Consider the following 23,615-nt stretch of genomic DNA (forward strand, 5'->3'; position numbering starts at 1 on the left):
CTCTAATTTTATGCCCATTTATTTTTTTACTGATCTTAATAAAATTGCTCTGTGCCTCTTCCCTTTCATCCTTCCTTTTGGGAACTATTGTCAATTATAGTGGACAAGCATTGGCAGAATACAAGTGGTACAGATCTACTAGGGGACTGGAGCACAAGCACTTCACCATATCTTAGGAGCTCCATAGGGGCACTGTAACTTTAAATTTAAATTCTACTTCGGGATTAAAAAAACAGGACTTTTTATTGGTTATGTTTTTATTATTATATTTCATGCAAGATTTATCTTATCTGCACATTGTGTGTTTTGTGATACAGTGGGATTTTATGTGATAGACCAACACAAAGTGGCACATAATTGTGAAGTGGAAGGAAATTTATAAATGGCTTTCAAAATGTTTTACAAATAAATATGTTAAAAGCGTGGCGTGCATTTGTATTCAGCCCCCCCCCAAGTCAATACTTTGTAGAACCACCTTTCTCTGCAATTACAGATGAAAGTCTTTTTGGGGATGTCTCTACCAGCTTTGCACATCTAGAGAGTGACATTTGTGCACATTTTTTTTTGCAAAATAGCTCAAGCTCGGTCAGATTGGATGGAGAGCATCTGTGAACAGCGATTTTCAAGTCTTTCCACAGATTCTCAATTGGATTTAGGTTTTATATGTTTTGATCTAAACCATTCCACTGTAGCCCTGGCTGTATATTTGGGGTCGTAGTCCTGCTGAAGGTGAACCTCCGCCCCAGTCTCGTCTTTTGTAGACTTTAAGGCCCCGTACAGACGAGCGGACAGTCCGATGAAAATGGTCCGCTGGACCGTTTTCATCGGACATATACGCTGGGAGATTTCGGTCTGATGGCTGTACACACCATCAAACCGAAATCCGCGCGGACAGAGAACGCGGTGACGTAGACGACACCGACGTTCTCTATCGCGCGGGATTTCTGTCCGCTGGTTAGACGTACTAACCAGCGGACATGTCCGCCGGACAGCTTCCCAGCGGACATGTCCGCCGGACAGCTTCCCAGCGGACATGTTTCTTAGCATGCTAAGAAACATTTGTCCGCTGGAAATCTGTCCGCTAGCCTGTACACAGGATCGGATCTGTCCGCTGACACTGGTCGGCGGACCAGTTTCAGCGGACATGTCCGGTCGTGTGTACGAGGCCTAACAGGTTTTCTTTTAAGATTTCCCTGTATTTGGCTCCATCCATCTTCCCATCAACTCTGACCAGCTCCCCTGTCCCTGCTAAAGAAGCTCATCCCCACAACATGATGCTGCCACCACCATGGTGTGGGGATGGTGTGTTCAGGGTGATGTGGCAGTGTTAGTTTTCTGCCGCACATAGCATTTTGCCTTTAGGCCAAAAAGTTCCATTTTAGTTTCATCTGACCAGAGCACCTTCTTTCACATGTTTGCTGTGTCCCCCACATGGCTTCTCTCAAACTGCATACAGGACTTGGAAACAAAAACATCCACAAATAGGTACAGACCTACAAGCAAGCTGTGCATGTTGGTCTGTACCTATTGTACCTAGTGGATGTTTTTGGATTCTGTTTTGGAGTGTGGCTATCCAGCGTTTTTTTGCTTCCATGTTTCTGTTGCAAACAGAGCCGGTGTTCTGTCGATATATATATGAGGTATAGAACACTTGTATGTACATAATATAGGTCATATATGAGATATCATTACTCTAAATGGCCATTCTATAGGTGCTTTATGAGATAAATAACATTGAATAGACATTATATACTGTCATATTGGTGGTATATTACACGGTATAGGCTTTACACTGTAGAATACTCTATGGATAGTATAGAGGTGATATATGAGGTGTAAAACATTGCATTGACAGGTAATATATGAGATGTAGAACACGATGGATATTAAACTTGTGATATATGAGTTATGGAACACTGTATGGGAATTTATAGGTGATATATGAGATCTATAGCACTGTATTCATATTACATTGGTGATATATAAGGTATAGCACACTCTATGGGCATTGTATAAAAGATTTATAAGACATAGAACATGGTGTGGGCATTATATAGGTGATACATGAGGTATAAAACATGATATGGACATTATATAGGCTATATATGAGGTAAAATTACGTTAAATTCTAGATACTTTATGGTAGTGTATATTGAATAGACAATATATATGTGATATATGAGGTACAGAACACTGTATGGACATTATATAGGTGACATATGAGGTATAAAACACACCATGGACATTATATATAGGTGATATACTGTATGGGGTATAGAACACTATATGGATACTAGTCTATAGGTCGTATATAAAGACTGTGGACATTATAAAGGAGACATATGAGTTATGGGACACTGTATGGGTGTTTATAGGCAATATATGAAATATATAGCACTATAAAAATATTATGTGGGTGATATATGAGGTACATAATACTGTGTGGACATTATATAGGAGGTATAGAGCACTGCATGGCATTATATACTGGTGATATATGAGGTCACTTAATTATGTGGACATAGAACACTTTATAGGCGAACACGGTACAGTATACAGCCCGTGTACAGACACAGTATGGATAAGCGGGCTTCTCACACACAGTGAACACACTAATGCCCTCAGAGGCTCTATGGAGACTGACTTTCCTCTCCCCCTCCTACTGCAGAGCTGGGAACTACATCCCTCCAGTCCGGGGATGAGGATTCTTCCTCTCTTAGGCTAGGCCCGTGATAAGTAGTTCCGGCTCTATGAGGGGGAAGGGAGGAGAGAAAGTAGTCCTTGTGGAATTCCGCCGGGTACTCGGGCTTTGCAGCTCGGTGGCAAATGTGGCGATTATAGAACATTGGTCACGGAGTACGGGTGTCCCTACCGGGCTCGGAACCAACGAAACCTAGCTAGGAGCGGACAGTACCGAAAGACAAGGAATAGTATTAGTCCGCGGCAGGAGGGGGGGAGCCAGGCGGGAGAGGGGGAGGAGAGGAAGCTCACACGCATCATGGAGAGGCCGGAGAGGGGCAGCCGGGGGAACCGGGAGCACTGAGGAGCCGCCGCCATGTCCGGGCCCCGCCGGTAACAATATGTGGAGCGCCGTACTGAGGAGCCTGCTGCTCTGCGGCCTGGGCTGCCTGCTGAGGGGTAAGTGACGTCCGCCCGGGGCTCTGTCTGAGGGACACCCGACCGGGTGAGGGGGGTCCACACCGAGAGAGGAGGGGGGGCTGGCACCGTACCAGGAGATGGACTCTGGGGCACTGGCACCTTGCCAGGTGATGGGCTCTGGGGGCTGGCACCTTGCCAGGTGATGGGCTCTGGGGGCTGGCACCCTACCAGGAGATGGGTGGATGGAGGGACTGACACCATACTTGGGAAGGGGGGCTGGCACTATATACCGAGGGGCATGGAGACTGGCGCTACACTAGGGGTTAGGACACTGACACTGTCTCGGGGACTGGCACTATACCAGGGGCAGGAGGATGGGGAATTTGGCACTATACTGGGGGTATCTGGCACCATACTGGGGGCAGGAGGATAGGGGGGGGGGATTTGGCACCATATTGGGAGGCAGGAGGATAGGGGGGGGATTTGGCACCATACTGGGGGGCAGGAGGACAGGGGGGGGGATCTGGCACCATACTGGGGGCAGGAGGATAGGGGGGGTATCTGGCACCATACTGGGGGGATTTGGCACCATACTGGGTGCAGGAGGATAGGGGGGGATCTAGCACCATACTGGGTGGATGAGGATAGGGGGGGGGGGGTCTGGCACCATACTGGGTGGAGGAGGATAGGGGGGGGGGGGTCTGGCACCATACTGGGGGGAGGAGGATAGGGGGGGGGGGGTCTGGCACCATACTGGGTGGAGGAGGATAGGGGGGGGGTCTGGCACCATACTGGGTGGAGGAGGATAGGGGGGGGGGTCTGGCACCATACTGGGTGCAGGAGGATAGGGGGGGGGTCTGGCACCATACTGGGGGCAGGAGGATGGGGGGGGGGGGTCTGGCACCATACTGGGGGCAGGAGGATGGGGGGGGGGGTCTGGCACCATACTGGGGGCAGGAGGATGGGGGGGGGGTCTGGCACCATACTGGGGGCAGGAGGATGGGGGGGGGGGGGTCTGGCACCATACTGGGGGCAGGAGGATGGGGGGGGGTCTGGCACCATACTGGAGGCAGGAGGATGGGGGGGGGGGGCTGGCACCATACTGGGGGCAGGAGGATGGGGGGGGGTCTGGCACCATACTGGGGGCAGGAGGATGGGGGGGGTCTGGCACCATACTGGGGGCAGGAGGATGGGGGGGGGGGCTGGCACCATACTGGGGGCAGGAGGATGGGGGGGGGGGGTCTGGCACCATACTGGGGGCAGGAGGATGGGGGGGGGGGTCTGGCACCATACTGGGGGCAGGAGGATGGGGGGGGGTCTGGCACCATACTGGGTGCAGGAGGATGGGGGGGGGGGTCTGGCACCATACTGGGTGCAGGAGGATGGGGGGGGGGGGGTCTGGCACCATACTGGGTGCAGGAGGATGGGGGGGGGTCTGGCACCATACTGGGTGCAGGAGGATGGGGGGGGGTCTGGCACCATACTGGGGGCAGGAGGATGGGGGGGGGGGGGGTCTGGCACCATACTGGGGGCAGGAGGATGGGGGGGGGTCTGGCACCATACTGGGGGCAGGAGGATGGGGGGGGGGTCTGGCACCATACTGGGGGCAGGAGGATGGGGGGGGGGGGGGTCTGGCACCATACTGGGGGCAGGAGGATGGGGGGGGGGTCTGGCACCATACTGGGTGCAGGAGGATGGGGGGGGGGTCTGGCATCATACTGGGTGCAGGAGGATGGGGGGGGGGGTCTGGCACCATACTGGGGGCAGGAGGATGGGGGGGGGGGTCTGGCACCATACTGGGGGCAGGAGGATTGGGGGGGGGGATCTGGCACCATATTGGGGGCAGGAGGATAGGGGGGTGATCTGGCACCATGCTGGGAGCAGGATGGATTGAGGGGGCTGCCACTATACCAGAAGGACTGGCGCTGAACCAGGTGATGGTGGAGGGCCGGCAGGGGGGTGATTTTCACCTTTGTTAGGGGCAAAAAAAAGTGGTTGCATTGTACTAGTAGCAGTATGGGGGAACTTGCACTATACTAGGGGCAGGACATGGGTACAAGTGACATGGAAGGGGGCATAAGGGCAGCAGTGGACTGGCACCATACCAGGGGAAGGGGGCTAATGAGGGACTGACACCATTTCATGGCAGGAGAATAGGGGGGAACTGGCACAATACCATAGGAATGAGAGGGGCACCATACAAGGGGCAGGATTATAGGGGGGGGGGGGGGGGGGGGGGGTCAGGGCTTGCACTTTACCAGGGCCCGGAGAATGGGGGGGACTGGAAATATACCAGGAGGATAGGATGGGGACCATATTAGGAGGATGGGGGGAGGGGAGAGACTTGCACTATACTAGGGGCAGGAGTAGAGGAAGATGGGGGACACTAGCGATAGGAGTTGGCATGGCATCATAGGCAGAAAGACCAAGTTGGGCAGTAATAAAATGAAGTAGGATGGAGGGGTGAAAGTCGGGTGTTATAGTGCTGTGTACACTGTCTGCCGATTGGTCAGCATCAGTCCATCTATGATTTGGACTGGATTTTGTCATCTGACTGCTGATGTAACCCTGGTTAATGTCTGTAGACCTACTTCTTGGTCATCAGAACAGCCAACTCCTCCTAGATTACTTTATCTCCTAGGACTGATGGTCTCTTGCACAGACAGAGCCTATACTTTGTTCAATGGGTACATTTTTCTTGCAGCCACGATAAGCTTGGTTTTGAAGAGACCAGTGTTTTGCAGACGTTCTCAGCTGTTTTTTTATTTTAAAGTGATATTAAACCTAAAGGCAAATATTTAATATACTGCATCCTACCAATTCCTAGATGTAATGGCTTTCTTTCTACTATTTTCATCTGGTGATCCAGCCAGTAAATCTTCTGATTTTCAAAACAACTAGCTGTCCTGCAGATATAGCATTTAGAGGATTAAGACGAACCATTTAGCACTGGCGGGGGTGTTTACAATGGTCATCTTTTATTTATTCATATAAAACCTTTTTCCCAAAAGGAAGAAACCGTTTTCCTGTAACTGCTTTAAAAAGTGTAAGTTGGACTTCAGTTTGTTAGTGTATCTAAATCTGCTAGTGTCTCTAACACTCCCCTCCCCCCAGACTGACAGTGCTGCTGTCCAAAGGTCTCTCTGTTGCTCCTTCATCCAGAGTGGAAGCTCTCTAATAGAGGGGGGTTCAGATGACTAAATAAAAGTAAAATAACTTAACAAAACTATAACAAATGCAGATACCACATCTAAGGACCAGTAAGCTGCAAAATATTACGTTTATGGCTTTGGGTTTAATACACCTTTTTAGTCTGGAATAGTTACCAGCTAGTTCAGTTGATTTTGTCCAGTTTAAAAGTTTAGGTAATTGCCATTTCCACTTGAGATCCATATAGAACTGCCATTGTTTATGTTGGCTTTTTCTCTCCCGTGAATTACGCTACAGAGTCCTTAGTAAAAGCACTCTTCCCACACAATTAGTTGGCGAGGTAATGACGTTTACATAAACCACCAGTTGTTATGAGTGTTTTTTTTTTTTCCTATGGCAACTAAAGATATGTTTTCCTCCCCTCCTTCTTCCTTTTATTTTTAATTTCATGCATTTGGTTGAGTACATTTCTGTATTGAAACCTTTTTGATCTTTTCCTTGGTACATGACTTTTTTGGGGGTGATATTTGCCTGTGAATTATATTGAAAAAAGTACGGTATGTATTGAATAGTTGGGTACGACAGACGCATGCATATGAACACAAAGCGAGTCCAAGAATGTTCTTTTGGCATTTTGATTTGAATGAAAAACGCAAGCTTTCTGAAAGTTCCTCCAAAATTGTGGTTTGGGTTGTGAAAAGCTGCAAGTCAGTGCCCCTTTTCTTTGTGTAGCTCGCCAGCAATGGAAAGGTTAAAAGTCACTGACAAAAGGCTCCTGCATTCTTGTATGATGTGGGAATGAAAACACTTTTCAGATGTCTGCTTAATTGTAAATGCTTCTACCAGAATTCGTCTTCCACTCAGATCTGTGCACGGGTGAATCTGATTATTCTTGCAGAAGGGAAACAGTTTGTTAAATTTGGAACCTATTAGAGTCCCCCCCCCCCCCATTAGTGTGTGAAAGGGAAATTAAATCCTTTTTTGATGAGCACGCTCTGGCTAACAATCAGTGCAATTGCTATATTTTTTTAAAAAATATTTTTAGGGCACAAAGATAAAGAAATAGCAGATTGTTTTGGAGATTGCCAAATAACTTTTTACTGTTTCCTACTTGCTTTGTTTTCATTTATGTACTTTGTGGCCAACTGGGAAAAAAAGCTGTTTGATGCAATCCCACTTTCCCCAGTGAAGTCTGTGATGCACTCATTAGAAATGAAATGTAAAATTATAATAGATACATTGGTTTTTGATCTTAGAGGAGGTCCAGCCTGGGTGCAAAAAAAATAAAGCGGAGTGCTGACTTCAAAGTCAGCAGCTACGGTGCAAATACTGCAGTTGCTGACTTAATAATCGGACACTTACTTGTCCCATGGTCCAGCGATGCAGGGGTGCTCCTCTCCACGGCACCGCAACTGTGGGCTTTACAGTCGGGCACGCACTGCGAATGCGCGAGCCGCGCTGCGCACTGTGATTGGCCGGGCAATCATCTGGGACCTCTGACGTGTGAGAGGTGAGGTGAACTTCCTTGCGGTGACGTGGCATGTCAGGTGGTCACCTTTCCTTAAAGAGGAAGTTCCGCTTTAAGTCAGCAGCTACAAATACCGTACCTGCTGACTTTTAACATTAGGGCACTTACCTGTCCAGAGAGCCGTGATGTCGGCACCCCAGTCGATCTTCCGACCGACTTCCAGGTGCTGCCGCCACCATTCCCGGTAACGGAACCAGGCAGTAAAGCCAAAAAAACAAATCGTCAGTTACAAATACTGTAGCCACTGACTTTTAATATAAGGACCCTTGCCTGTCCAAGGATCCAGTGCTGTTCTCACCCAAGCTGATTATTTGGGCACCGGCATCTTAACTAAGGGAAACCGGCAGTGAAGCCTTGCGACATCCTACTGCACATGTGTGAATAGCACTGCGCTTTGTGAATGGTCTTGCAGTCTTTGCAAATTTCTGGCGCGGCGCATCTGAGCGGGAGCAGGTACAGTTAAAAAAACAGATGCCCTCTCCTAGAAAGTGCCAGTGGAAGGGAGAGGATGCAAACAAGAACCTTCCCCTTTTGGGTGAAGTTCCGCTTTAAGAACCAGTCCAAGCGCATATAGAAAACTAGACCAGGAACCTGGCTGCTGCAGCTTGACATTTTCAGAAGACTGAATGCGACTCCTATGCTGGGTTCACACTAGATGCAAACTGATTGCGGAGTGTTTTGCCGACACCCGGCAATTGGTTTGCAGAATCGGATTGCAAGGGTGTGAACACCCATGTGATCCAGTTCTGGTGTGGACAATTCGTTTTTTTTTTTATGCCTATTGGCACCAAAGCATAGCTGTGCTAGTCTGTGGTGCAGTTAAAGACTTTACACTGTTCACAGTAACGCACATGTGTAGGTGTAAATGGGCCAAAGTTTCTCTTTGTTTTTCACACTAAACTGCAGCGCATCGATGTGAACTGGCGCCATAGGAAACAATAGGATTGCTATTGAAAATAATGCATTTTCATGGAGGAAAATGCAAATGCTTGAAGGAGTCCCCCAGGTTTTTCAAAACTAGGGGGGTTATTTACGAAGGTGCACTTGGAAGCGCAGTCGCTGTAAATCTGAGGGGGGTAGATCTGAAATGAGGGGAAGCTCTGCTGATTTTATCATCCAATCATGTGCAAGCTAAAATGCTTTTTTTTATCTTGCATGTCCCCCTCGGATCTACGACTGCGCTTGCAGTGCAAAGTGGATTTGCCTTTAGTAAATAACCCCCTAGGTGTAGCAAGAAAAATTTGTAAAAATAATAGCTGATGCCTCACTTCCTTTTTTTTTTGTAATCAGTGGAAACCCATTCCCTGGCTTCACTTCCTAATACTGCAGTTTGGCTCCTAAATAATGCATTATACTGTCTTCTACTGGTCAGTGTATGACCGCTGTGTGGTAAACATGCTGCACTGTGCAGAAAATATACTAAAGCTGCTTGTGAACATCTGAAGAAACTTTCCTCCCATCTGCCTGCTCTGTCAGTAATGAGCACAGTTCTGGGGAAAAGTGTGCAGTCTGCTTTTGTTGGGGTCACTCTGGGACAGAGACTGTATGAGGGATGCTTGCCAGTCTTTTCTCAGCTTTTAATGGAGAATCTTCTTACTCTATACAGCTTATGAATCTCGCCTGATGTTGTCCACACACCTGGAAATCTTTATCCACCTTCACAGTGGCAGACTTCTTTAGAAACAAACAGCTAATCATTTTGATTTATGAAACTCTCCAGGAATCCTTACAAAATCTATATTTATACAATTTTTCAGGCCTGAAAGTTGGGAGTGTTTTATTTAAAGTGTTTGACATGTAGCTGAAACCAAGGCTTGCAGACAGAAAAAGCTAATGGAATGCAGATGTGAGCTATATACAGGCATACCCCGCTTTAAGTACACTCACTTTACATACACTCGCGAGTAAGGACATACCCGCAAGTGTATGTAAAGTGCCTTACAAGTACTGTACAGACATTTTGCAGCCGCAGTAGAAAGAGCTGAAGCTCAGAGAGCATAGCCTGCCCTGTTCCAGTGTGCCCCTGATACCCCCACTACAGCCCCTGAGACCTCAACTACAGCTCCTGACACCCCCACTACAGCCCCTGACCCCCTACTACACCCTAGAAGTGAAAAAAGGTATTGTTTCACTTTAAGTACATTTTCGTTTTACATACATGCTCTGGTCCCATTGTGTACTTAAAAGTGGGGTATGCCTGTACATAATGCCTGGGTTTCTCTACTGGCCCTGTTAATTGTCAGGGACTGTGCCTGTCGTCCAGGGTTTACAGAATATATCAAACTTTGTAAAACAGAAAAACCCTTCAACATGTCTGGAACAAAAGTTGCCTAGCCTTTGTCTGCTCTTGAGATGCATTTGGATGGTGTCAAATGGTAAGCAATGTGAAACTTAAAGTGATTATAAGTGCTAGTTCACACCAGACGCAGTTCCGTGTGCTTTTTTTCTTCACAAAATGCATGAACAGTGTTTTCCAATGGCTCTAGTTCACACCATGCAGTCAGTTTCTGCACTGGAAACCGACTGCATGGTGTGAACTAGAGCCATTGGAATACATGGAAAACACTGTGCATGACTTTTTAGTGTAGAAAAAAATCACACAGGACTGTGTCTGGTGTGAACTAGCACTAAAAGCAGCCCTTTTTTTTTTTCTTTTTTTTTTTTTTTACCTTTTTAATGTATTAAGGTAAAAAACGTTTTGGTGTGCAGCTTCCCCTGTAGCCCATACTTGCCCAAGCCGCATCTCAGTCCAATGATGTGCACAAGAGCAGCAACTCTCCTAGGTCTTTGCCTCCTCATTGTCTGAGATACAGCAGCGGAGGGCCGATGGCTGTCAATCACAAGTGAAGAGGGAGTGGGGTGGAGCCTTCTTATATCCTTCTTATAGGAGGTGTCTTGGGAGCAAGCGTGCACAAGTTCCTCCATAGCACGTAGCTTGCTATAGAGGCACTTGGTGAGGGGTCAGGAGGTCTTGTGGGTGGGACCTGAGTAGAGGAGGATCGAGACTGCTCTGTGCAAAAACATTGGACAGAGCAGGAAAGTATGACATGCTTATATATATATATATATATATATATATATATATATATATATATATATATATATATATATATATATATATATATATATATATATATATATATATATATATATATATATATATATATATATATATATATCTTTAAAGCCGTATTAAACCCAAAACAAAAAATTTAAAATGTTGTACCTTTACACAATCTGATTTTTTTTCGACGGGAATTGTGTGATGACAGACTGTTGTTGGAAAATCCGACCTTTTGTATGCTTCATCGGACAATTGCTTTAAAATTATCCGATCGTGTGTACAGAAGTCCATTGGAAAAAAAATCCAAAGTACAAATACGCATGTTTAGAAGCAATGCTAACCATAACGCAACAGCAGATGTTGCCCAAAGGGTGGCCCTAAAGAGCTGAAAATCCACGTAGTTTTGTGTTTGGCCAACCCCCTTCGGACAAAAGTCCAACGCTTTGTCCGTGGAAAATCTGATTGTGTTTACGGAGCTTTAGGCAGGGTTCACACCTATGCAAATTGAATGCGCGTTTCCTCCGCATTCAATTCGCATAGCAGGAGAATGTGACCGGCTCTCTATGGAGCCGGTTCACATAGGTCCGCTGCGGTGTGCCGGAAAAACGCGTGACTTTTTTGGTGCGTTTCATGTTAGATTTCAGACCAAAATTCGGCTGAAATTGGACCTGAACCGGTGAACCCGCACGCATTGGACCCCTGCTGCGCATCGCATGCGGCGACAGTGTGAACCCGGCCTTAGAGTGCCCCCACTCTGGATGAATGAGCACAGGGACATATTTTGGAAATGGCATTGTTAGTCTGGGGGAGAGGGTAGTGTTTGATGCACTAGCAGATTTTGATACACTAAAGCTACTTTCACACACAGTTCGCCCGAGCGTTTGCGGTAAAGCGCCGCTAGTTTTAGTGGGACTTTACTGGCGCTGTGTGGGCAGGAGCAGGGCACTTTTAACCCCAAAGAAGGGGGTAAACAAGGGGTTAAAGCGCCACTGCCAAAGCACTTTGCAGGCGCTTCGGCAGTGCTGCCCATTGATTTCAATGGCGGGAGCGGTTTAGGAGCGGTGTACACACTGCTCCTGTACTGCCCCAAAGATGCTGCTTGCAGGACTTTATTTCCCGCCCTGCCCCAGTGTAAAAGCACTTGGGCTTTCACACTGGGAAGGCTTGAGAGGGGCTTTTCAGGGGCTTTACAGCGCTAAACTGCCTGAAAAGCACCTTCAGTGTGAAAGGGGTTTAGGAAATTAAAAGCAAACTTCAGCCAAAGTTTATCACAAAAAAAAAAAAATGTGACTGCACCTGCAGGACAGCTTGTTCTGTTGAAAAGCAACAAACTTACTGGCTGGATCATCAGATGAAAAAAGAAAGAGCCTAAAAACATAAATGAATGCAGCCATCACATCTAAGAATTGGTAAACTGCAATATAATAGGTGTTTGCTGCCATTCATAGCATCACGCTTTACCACATGGTTCGCTGGTGTGTGTTGTGAAGGAACAGTGTAATGTGGTGGTTAACTTTTTTTTTTTTTTCTTCAGTGCACACCACCACAATGCATTGGTGTGAAATGCACTAGTAGGACATAAGACAGGGACTTCATTAGAAAAGGCTGCCCAGCGCAGCCCAACCCATATAGTGTGAATTGGCCCAAAAAATATTATAGGCACTAGATCCCTGGCTTTCAAATCCCCTGAAGACCTTTTTGCATAGGGTGCAGTGCCTGCTGCAAAAGCTAGAAGTGGAATAATACAGTTTTAGCAAACATATATCGTTGAGTAATGTATGACCTATATAGTAATCGCATTGGAGTGTGAGCTCCTTTTGGTGTGTTGGCGATTGATATGCTATGTACATTGTAAAAATTGCAGCTTGTTTTAGCGCTAGTGGCACTTTTCGGCCACTAGCAGGGTGCTTTTAACCCCTGCTTGCGGCCGAGGAAAGGTTAAAAGCGCCCATTCATTTCAATGGCAGGAGCAATGTATACGTCGCTCCCACACTGCCCCAAAGATGCAGGACTTTTTTTTTTTTTCTCCTAAACTTCAAGCGCACCACCCCAGTGTGAAAGCACTTGGGCTTTTACACTGGAGAGGTGCTATTCTTGGCACTAAAGTGCCCCAGTGTGAAAGGGGTCTAAACGTGTATTGATTGGTTTGCGAAAAAGTTATAGCGTCTATGGGGTATATACTGGAATTTTTTTTTATACTAGTAATGATGGCCATCAATGACTTTTGGCGGGACTGCGATATTGTGGCAGACAGTATGACCCTAACTCCCACTTTGTGGGAACCAGGGACACTAATAGTGATGAGTGCAAAACATATACACTGTCACTGTGGTAACGACCCTACCTGAAACATCTAGGGCGATCAAAGGGTTAAATACATATTTAACCTGTGTTTTTGTGTGTGCTATGTGCTGCTCTCACTAAGGGCTGTGCAGGTTTTTATTTTCTGCTTCGCAGGGAAACAACCGGGCACATCCCTGCTGACAGGACAGAGCTCTGCCTTGTTTACATAGACAGCGCTTGGTCCAGTGTGTCTCCTCGCCGATCAGTGGGCGCCAGCGGTCATTCATCCCGCTGATCGATTTCTGCTGTGACTAATCACAGCAGAAGTGGTGTAGGCCCCCAACCCGGAAGAACAGAATCGCGTGTGTATGTATATATTATGTGCAGAGTGGCCGCACTCTAGCAATAAAGGTACTATGGGCCTGTCACCCAGTACTATTTTGCGGTTTCTAATGGCAGAGCTGCTTGGATATCTTTATTTTTTATTTTTTGGCAGGGCTGTAAAATATGTGGATTAGCTCATCCCCTGCACAAGACCTGTGCTCTTAGAAAGACGAGGTACAGTTATGACCTGCTGATGAGAAGGTTTGCTGCTGATTGTTAGGATTTCTTCCACATGTATACAGCTGTTTGACAAACTGTTTTTCCCGTCGCAATTTGCATTTAGTATGTAGTGAATTTTTATTTTTAATGTTTTAAAGAAATCATGGTGGCCCACCCTTCTTCTACAGCAGTAGTCAGCCATTATATGGATTGGGTAATTGCCTTCACACGTCAAGTTTTTTTAGAATTAAATCTATATAGAATGCTGTCATTCAAAAGCCTCATTTTTGACCCAGCAATACCTGAGGTAACCAACCACTTTTGGTTGACATTTTTCAGTGAATAAAATCTAGCGAGTCACTAAACTTGCTGTATCGCCCAAAAAGTACCACAATATTTTCCTATTTCCATTAATTAAATTCTGTTTCTACTTTTGCATCAATTCTCGGTTTTGAGACTAACTGACTTCTCTGATTCCATTTTCTTAGCGTCTCCATTGCTGTTATACGCCAACCGGCGTGACCTGCGGTTGGTGGACGCTGGAGGAACAAAGGGGAACTCGACTGTGGTGGTCAGCGGCCTGGAGGATGCAGCAGCTGTGGACTTTGTATTTTCCCGAGGCTTCATTTATTGGAGTGATGTGAGTGAAGAAGCGATAAAGAGGATTGATTTTAACAAAGCTGTGAGCAATCAGGATGTTGTCATATCGGGACTGGTATCGCCAGATGGACTGGCTTGTGACTGGTTGGGAGAGAAACTGTACTGGACAGACTCGGAAACCAATAGGATAGAAGTCGCAAACTTGGATGGATCTTTACGGAAAGTAATATTCTGGCAAGAACTGGATCAGCCACGAGCAATTGCTCTGGATCCTACCAGAGGGTGAGTGAGTCTTTATATATAATTTATTTTTAATTTTTTTATCGAGTTCTTTACTTGTATAACCCAGTTTTATCAAGCTTTATACTTTTTATAACCCAGTGTATGTGTGTAATTGGTGCAGTTATCTTACAATAACCCAGACCAAATTAGATCTGATTAAAGGCTCGTACACACAATGAGAATGTTGGAGTGATTGTCCGTGGGTTTTTTTTGTTTTTTTTTGTATGCTAGATATATATATAATAAATGAAGAAAATTCTCGTACGACATTGTACCATTTTGAAAGTGTTGTGTTGTGTTTTAATGTATTTTTTTTAAGCATGTGTGGTCTTGCTCTTCTGATTTATCTTTTGTACAAATTCTGTACTGATTTTAACAAAAATAGTCTGATCTGATATCGTACTAGATATTTTTTGTTTGTCCCTTTTTGGATAATTTCAGATGAACTGTTGTGATCGGCTGTCGAAAGCTGTGTACTTATGTTCCGATTATCATGCGATCGCTCTAAAAGCAGTATGTTTCGCTTGACTTTCTGATCGCATGTACTAGGCTTAAAGGGGTTGTAAAGGTTCGCTTTTTATTTTCTAAATAGGTTACTTTAAGCTAGTGCATTGTTGGTTCACTTACCCTTTCCTTCAATTTCCTTTCTAAATGCTTTTTTTTTTCTTTGTCTGAATTTCTCACTTCCTGTTGCTCCTCGGTAAGGTGTTCAGTAAGCTGTTCTAAATGACTTTCCAAAGCTTACTGAGGAGAAACAGGAAGTGAGAAATTCAGACAAAGGGGAAAAAAAACATTTAGAAGGGAAATGGAAGGAAAAGGTAAGTGAACCAACAATGCACTAGCTTAAAGGAGACAATTATTAAAATAAAAGGCGAACCTTTACAACCCCTTTAATGCTGGCCATACACTATACAATCTGATTATACAATCTCTCTAGGTAAATCTAAAGCAGATTGTACAAACTGTGTGATATGAGGACAGACCTAAACAATCCATTCAATATATATCAAATCGGTCAGGTCTTTAAGACCGCTATAGATGGATCGAACATTGGTCGTTTCAGCAGGGACCGGCTGAGTTCAATCCATCTATGGCCTTTCCCGTTTGAGCGGAGTCGACCTAGTGATCAAATCCTCTTGCATAGAAATATTGAGAAATTTATCTTCGATCAGCTCATGCATGCATGCATGCATGCATGCACCCAATCTTCTGCAGTGCTGATCAGCAGAGTCCTGCTGTCAGAATTGCCGCTGGAGGGACGAATTTACATTGATGTCTATGAGATGGTTCACATCTCACGCCGAACGCCTGCCGCCTGAAAACAAGTCTCAGACCCTTTTTTTTTCAGGCGGCTTTCGGTGTTCGGCATAGACATCAATGTTAAATGTTTTGTTAAAAAAAAGTTTACAAGTCGCGGCAAAATACGCCGCGTTCTAGTGTGAATGCAGCCTAAATGTGTGGATGGTAAAATCCTGTTTTTTTTTTTTTTTTTTTTTTAAGAAGTCCAGCCTGAGCATTTTATGCTGGACTTCTATGGGTCACAGGGGTGCAATTAGTTTTGCACTCCTGTGACCCCTTTTTTAGCGGAGTGAAGTCTGCTCTCTGCTGATGTCACTGCCATCAGTCAAAGCAGCGTGTCATCCTGACTTCCAAGTCCGGATCTGCCAGTTGCTTTGATGGCAGTCTCAGCCTCTCACTGAGCCGCTGAGACTGCCTCTCCCTGCCCCCCCACAGCTCAGTGCTCCAATGAGCGCGGAGAAGTAGAGCAGAAGCGATGCTGACTGACAGGCAGCATGGCTCTGCTCGGGGAGGAGTGAAAACTAAACCATCAGCGGTCTTCAGTGGTGAGTATGACTAGCAAAAAAAAAAAAAGTCTCTTTTTAAATGACATAGTTGATGGTAAAGCTAAGGTAGAATGTACAATTAGATTGTATAGTTGACTTAAAACATTTGTATCTGCTTATTTATGGTACTTGGTGGAATATTGGCTAATATGGTACACATGTTGCTAGATTGGGGAGTGTACTTGGTGTCTCTGTAGATATTGGCCAGGCTGCAGAATGTTCTTGTCTTTCAGTGCATGTGTGGTCAAGATGGATTATATTCTTGGTTGTGTGTGGCCTGGTCTAATGTTTGAACATCACTTTATGTGCTTCTGATTATGACAGCTCCTCTATACTCATCCCCCTTGTTTTTTCCTTTTCCCTGTGTAGCCTAAAAATATGGCGATCATCCTCAGTTTAGATTTTGAATTTTTTTGAGATCCAGTGTCAGATTTGGGGCTGAAGTTACTTGGCATTAGATGCAGGCGTTAATCCAGAGGTCTGCTTTCTATTTACTTGCAGAAACGATGAATGTTTTTCTTTGATGCACAGCCAGGTGTACACAGCAGCGTGCAATCAGATGCCGAGTGCTGCCAAAGCTCCGAGCCTCATCACATGCAGACAAATTAATTGGGTTCTTTTTCTTTGGGCCTCCGGGGAAGATAACTATGTCATGATAAAATGCTATGTCCCTTGCTTTTCATGCAGGATCTCTTGTATCAGTTTAGTATCTCTTCTTGAATTTTTTAGTTTTCTCTCAGCTGGTGTTTTACTGGACGTTTCTTAAATGTTGTCTCCAATATCCCTTATGCAACAATATCTGGTCACCTGTATGAATATTCTGACCAAAATTAGACTGTGGATCCAAGGATCTGATGCCAGGATAAGTTACATATTTTAGTAAAAGGGGATGTCAGTTTTGTTCCTTAGCATTCTCAAATATAAGTTACAAAAAATAAAAATGTATGCAGCTAGTTCAATCGTTTGTGTAACTCTGTGGTTCTCAACCCTGTCCTCAAGTACCCCCCAACAGGCCATGTTTGGGAATTTCTCTTAAAGCGTTTAACCAACCCCAAAAATATGGATCTTGCTCCCTTTTAAAGCATTTTATTCAGCACAGTGCTTGTGCTGTGTAATTTGGACCCCTGTAACACTTGAAATACCTGGCTGATCCTGCCCCCCCCATGTAAACTGACCACAATAATCATGGCTGCTGAGCCCTGACATTGTAGTCTGTTTACGTGCCTCTGTTATCTCCAGCCTGCTCTTGTTTATCTCCTCTGTCCTCCTTGTGTCACCTAGTCACAGTGCCGCCCCCCCCCCCCCCCTGCAGGAATAACCAGTATATTTTTACACTATCTGTTTTGTCTCCTAATACAGTGGTTCAATTTTGTTTTGAATGCCACTGAAGTTTACCACAACACACGGATGGGAACACGCAATGTGTTGTGGTGCACCACCATATTACAGCCCTAAATCTTTATTTTTTATTTTTTTGTGCTATGGCATTTAAAACGTATGGGCACCTCAGACTTTGTAATTTCAGCGCAGAGGATGGTATGAAACAGTGGTGGAATATTTGTGTGCCCCATGAAATCGCTTGCATACTTCTAATCCACATGAGGCTGTAAGATGAGGAAGTTCCATCCTGTGTTCTGATAGTGCTCGGCTCTGACTGTGCGCTCCACAGGGAGCTAATGAACTGCATAAGTAGGTTTATGTTGGAGGTATGAGGTTAGTGGAACAGTAAATAGAAGTACCATTTGCTTAATTTCTTGCTGAGCTCATTGCAAAGTTTGGTAGGGAGGGGGTGGGGTGGGCACTGTCTGAGACACATGGCTTAGCTGAAAGCTGTACAGCTGCTTGCTTGTGGTCTTCCTGAACGGATGGTCCCCCCTCCCCCAGTGTTTGTATTATTCCATGGCACTTCCCCCAGAGCTTGCATGTCAATAAGAGGCTCTGCTGCTCACCCTGGGAAGCCTCAGAGCTGTGAATCACTTCTAAAAATGTGGTTGTAATGAACCATATTTTAATTAAATTGAATAGACTAAGCAGGCACCTGGTATGAGTTTACAAATCAAAGCTGTTACTACATGGGTTTTATAAATCTCATAAGGAAATTTAAAAAATTGCTGTGCTTTTTGAATTGTTTACAAGAGGTGTTCATGTAGGTTATTTATATTAAGGTGTGTTTTTTTTTTTTTAACTATAATGTGTAAACCTGTGCAGATCAAACCGCTTTTTTTTTATTTATTTTTTTATGGAAAAATACATTCTACCTTTTTGTAGGGTTTAGCTCACTTTATTTATTTTTTATTTTTCTTCCACCTTGTTTGTGTGTTCCGCTGCAAGCTGCTGCACCTTCCTTTTTTTTTTTTTTCACCACTGGAACTAGTCAGTAGTGTGAAATACGATATGTGGAAAACATTGATCTTACTGTGGATGTGTTTGAAAAATGCACCCCAAGTAATTTGGTGTGTACAGGCCTAGTGAAATTGTCACGTTGGTCTGGAGATACAGTAAAGGCCGCAATCCCAACCTTTTTTTTTTTTTTTTTGTTATGACAAACTTTCAATGATCTTCAGGATTTTAGTTTTTTTTTTTTTATAAATGCACATATTTTAAAAAAATGTGCATTTATTATTTTGTTGGGAGCCTGGAAAGCATTGCACCCCGCAATGCCAGGCTCTTGCAGACTGTATAACATGGGTGCTCAACCTGTGGCCCTCCAGCTGTTGCGGAACTACAAGTCCGGTCATGCTTGTAGTTATCGGCCTTGCAATGCCTCATGGGACTTGTGGTCCTGCAACAGCTGGAGGGCCACAGGTTGAGCACCCATGGTGTATAAGCTGTCAGTATGTACCGCCAAACAAATTATCAATGAACTACCACAGTACCGTGGTAATTCATTAAGCATTACAAGCCTACAGCTGCAAAGACTTTTGGGCCTTGTAGTTTTTCTGTCCACAGAACACTGTGAAGGAATGAGTTCTTTTCAGATTGTGGCAGTGTGGGGGGAGTAGATCGACCCCGCCACCCCCCCGACGCCGCCTGTCACAGCGGAGAGTCAGGTCGGCATGGGGGCCGGTGAATTTGTAACACTAAACATGGGTGTAACCTGTTACAAAGGGTGAATTTATCCTGTATGCCAGATTCATGCTGCTCAATGCTAGTTATTGCATGCATTAACACATTCACATATATATTTTTGGGAGGGCATCTCATTATTTCTGAGGTGGCCCCTAGACTTGTCGGTACATTAAAGAAGACACCTGACTCGTCGGCATATCACAGCGTGGATGTAAAAACACGTTGTGATGCACTTTGTTGGGGGGGGGGGGGGGGATAAGTCTGGTGCTTTCTTTGGTCTGTACATGCATGTTGAAAGTCTAATGATTACTCGATTGGTCTATGCCAGGGGTTCCCAACCTTTTTAAGAGCAAGGGCCACTTAAATGACTAGGTAACTGGTCGCGGGCCACAATGAGCGGGTGGATGGCAGCCCTCTCAGCTCTATAGAGCCCACTCTACTCTCAGCACACCAAACTCGCAGGTAATAGAAGTTTATGGCTCAGTGCAGGTAACCCACAGGTTCACTTCTCTGGATTGGTTTGAAAGCAGCCCAGTAACCACTGCAGAACAGATATGCCCATATATACGCACACTGTGATTTTAGTAATAAACTTACCTTTTAATAACAGTATTTTATTCTATTGTATTCTATCCCAGAGCAGGAGATCGCAGGCCACATCAGACGGGTTCTGCGGGCCACAGGTTGGGCACCCCCTGGTCTATGAAGATCCCCATTGATCTTTCTATTGGCATAATAATAAACAAAGTAATTGCAAAATTTATTAAAAGGGCTTTCCTGATTCAGCCAAAAACTCAATATTCGTTTGCTTGGCCATGTTATATACAGGTGAAACTCGAAAAATTAGAATATCATGCAAAAGTTCATTTATTTCACTAATGCAACTTAACCACTTAACCCCCGGACCATATTGCTGGTCAAAGACCAGAGCACTTTTTGCGAATCGGCACTGCGTCGCTTTAACTGACAATTGCGCAGTCGTGCGATGTGTCTCCCAAACAAAATTGGCGTCCTTTTTTTTTTTTTTCCACAAATAGAGCTTTCTTTTGGTGGTATTTGATCACCTCTGCGGTTTTTAGTTTTTGCGCTATAAACAAAAATAGTGCAACAATTTTGATTTTTTTTTTAATATTTTATTACTTTTTGCTATAATAAATATCCCCCAAAAATATATATAAAAAAAATATTTTTCCTCAGTTTAGGCCGATACGTATTCTTCTACATAATTTTTAGTAAAAAAAATCGCAATAAGCGTTTGGTTTGCGCAAAAGTTATAGCGTTTACAAAATAGGGGGTAGTTTTTATGGCATTTTTATTAATATAATATAATATATATATATATATATATATATATATATATATATATATATATATATATATATATATATATATATATATATATATATATATATATATATATATATATATATATAGTAATTGCGGCGATCAGCAATTTATTTTTTATTTTTTCCCAGTGCTATAAAAATGCATTGGATTACTATAAAAATGCCACTGGCAGGGAAGGGGTTAACAATAGGGGGCGGGGAAGGGGTTAAGTATGTTCCCTGGGTGTGTTCTAACTGTAGGGGGGGTGGACTCACTAGGGGAAATGACTGATCGCTGTTCATACATTGTATGAACAGATGTCAGGCATTTCTCCCCTGATAGGACCGGGAGCTGTGTGTTTACACACACACAGCTCTCGGTCCTCGCTCTGTAACGAGCGATCGCCCGGCGGTGATCGCACCTGCCGGGAACGGGAGTTGGGGGCTATTGGCTGCTGGGCGAAGGTGACGTTATACTACGTGCTTTCGCCCAGCAGAGCCGACCTGCCGCCGTATAACTGCGGCGGCTGGTCGACAAGCAGTTAAAAGGTGAAACTAATATATGAGATAGACTCAACGTGCAAAGCAAGATAATTCATGCCGTGATTTGTCATAATTGTGATGGTTATGACTTACAGCTCATGAAAACCCCAAATCCACAATCTCAGAAAATTTGAATATTACATGCAATCAATAAAACAAGGATTGTACATAGAACAATATCGGACCTCTGAAAAGTAGAAGCATGCATATGTACTCGGTACTTGATTTGGGACCCTTTTGCAGCAATTACTGCCTCAATGCGGCGTGGCATGGAAGCTATCAGCCTGTGGCACTGCTGAGGTGTTATGGAAGACCAGGATGCTTCAATAGCGGCCTTCAGCTGTTCTGCATTGTTCGGTTTCATGTCTTATCTTTCTCTTGGCGATGCCCCATAGATTCTCTATGGGGTTCAGGTCAGGTGAGTTTTCTGGCCAATCAAGCACAGTAATCCCACGGTCATTGAACCAGGTTTTGGTGCTTTTGGCAGTGTGGGCAGGTGCCAAGTCCTGCTCGAAAATGAAGTCAGCATCCCCATAGAGCTTGTCTGTGGAAGGAAGCATGAAGTGCTCCAAAATATCCTGGTAGACGGCTGTGGTGACCCCGGACTTAATGACGCACAGTGGACCAACCCCAGCAGATGACACGGCTCCCAAAATTAACACAGACTGTGGAAACTTCACACTGGACTTCAAGCATCTTGCAGTGTGGGCCGCTCCATTCTTCCTCCATACTCTGGGTCCTTGGTTTCCAAATGAGATGCAAATTTTGCATCTCATCAGAAGAGGACTTTGGACCACTGAGCAATAGACCAGGTCTGTTTTTCTTTAGTCCGGGTAAGACGCTTCTGACCTTTGTTTGTTGCTCAGGAGTGGCGTGACAAGAGGATACGACATTTGAAGCCCATGTCCAGGATCCGTCTGTGTGTGGCGGCTCTTAATGCACCGACTCCAGCCTCAGTCCGCTCCTTGTGAATGTCCCCAACATTTTTAAATGGCCTTTTCCTGACAATCCTCTCCAGGCTGCCATCATCCCTGCTGCTTGTGCACCTTTTTCTTCCACACTTTTCCCTTCCACATAACTTTCTATTAAAGGATCACTAAAGGATTTTTTTTTTTAGCTAAATAACTTCCTTTACCTTACTGCAGTCCTGGTTTCATGTCCTCATTGCTCGTTTTTGCTTTGAAGTTGCTGTAATTCTGCTGTGATCTCCACACTTCCTGCTTGTCTGGCTCCTTATGAAAAATCTCATGGCAGCTTTTCACTGTGGTCTAAGCTGTGTCTAAAACTCCTCAGAACCAATCAGATTCATTTTAAAAACACAACACTGCCCTGGATTTGTTTGTTTTTGTTCTGTGGGTCTCTTTACTTCACAGAAACATGAAACCAGTTTAAAAACGAAAGTGAAACTGCAGGTACATTATATGATTGAATTTAATCTATTTTTAATCATTTTTAAAAGGAATCAGTTAACTTTTATGTCTCTATACCCTGTAAACAGTCATTTCAGCAAAAACATTTTTTTCCTTTAGTGACCCTCTAATGTGCTTTGAAACAGCACTTTAGGAACATCCAACTTCTTTTGCAATTACCCTTTTGAGGCTTTCCCTCCTTTTTTTATGGAGGGTGTCAATGATGGTTTTCTGCACAATTGTGGGACACTTTGAGCCTAGAATTTTGCACCTTTTCACAATATTCTAATTTTCTGAGATTGTGGATTTGGGGTTTTCATGAGCTGTAAGCCATAATCATTACAATTATGACAAATCACGGCTTGAACTATATTGCTTTGCATGTAATGAGTCCATCTCGTATATTTCACCTTTTTAGGTTGCATAAGTGAAATAAGGTTCTTATTATGCATGGATTTCTCCCAGCAAATTACAACTACCGTTTTTGCAGGCGTATAAGACGACCCCCTAATTTTGCAGTTTTTTAAGAATTTTTTGCCTGTACTCACCGTATAAGACGACCCCCATTCCGATGCTTCATATTTCTTTCTTCTGGCGCCATATTCTTCTTCATTCTTGCTGGAGTTGGAGCCAATTTACGGCGAGTGATGTATTCTATTAATTAATACAAAGCCTCCTTGGATTGGCAGAGGCTGTAACATAATCAGCCCACGCCTCTCTGACTCTCAAAGCCAATCCGAGCAGCCTACTGTATGTAGGCACTCGGATTGACAGAGGTTGTTACCCCAACCTGAGCAGGCTCTGTATTCATTTGAATGCATTGCTCACCAGGATTGGCTAAGCGGTATATACTGTATGTAGCTGAAGCTACATACA

The 23,615-nt window shown here is 44.6% G+C and overlaps 1 protein-coding gene across 2 annotated transcripts in view; it reads left to right on the plus strand.

The window, feature by feature from the left end:
* Window positions 1–2,970: 2,970 nt before the first annotated feature.
* The window catches only part of LRP6 (LDL receptor related protein 6), a 150,874-nt gene continuing 130,229 nt past the window's right edge, over window positions 2,971–23,615 (plus strand). For both annotated transcript variants that reach the window (XM_040345378.1, XM_040345377.1), the window contains exons 1-2: window positions 2,971–3,138; window positions 14,156–14,549. In XM_040345378.1, the coding sequence (XP_040201312.1) occupies window positions 3,081–3,138; window positions 14,156–14,549 (452 nt within the window). In that variant the 5' untranslated portion in view covers window positions 2,971–3,080. The remainder of the gene's footprint in view (window positions 3,139–14,155; window positions 14,550–23,615) is intronic.

Source organism: Rana temporaria, chromosome 3, assembly GCF_905171775.1.
Source record: "Rana temporaria chromosome 3, aRanTem1.1, whole genome shotgun sequence".
Lineage (NCBI taxonomy): Eukaryota > Metazoa > Chordata > Amphibia > Anura > Ranidae > Rana > Rana temporaria.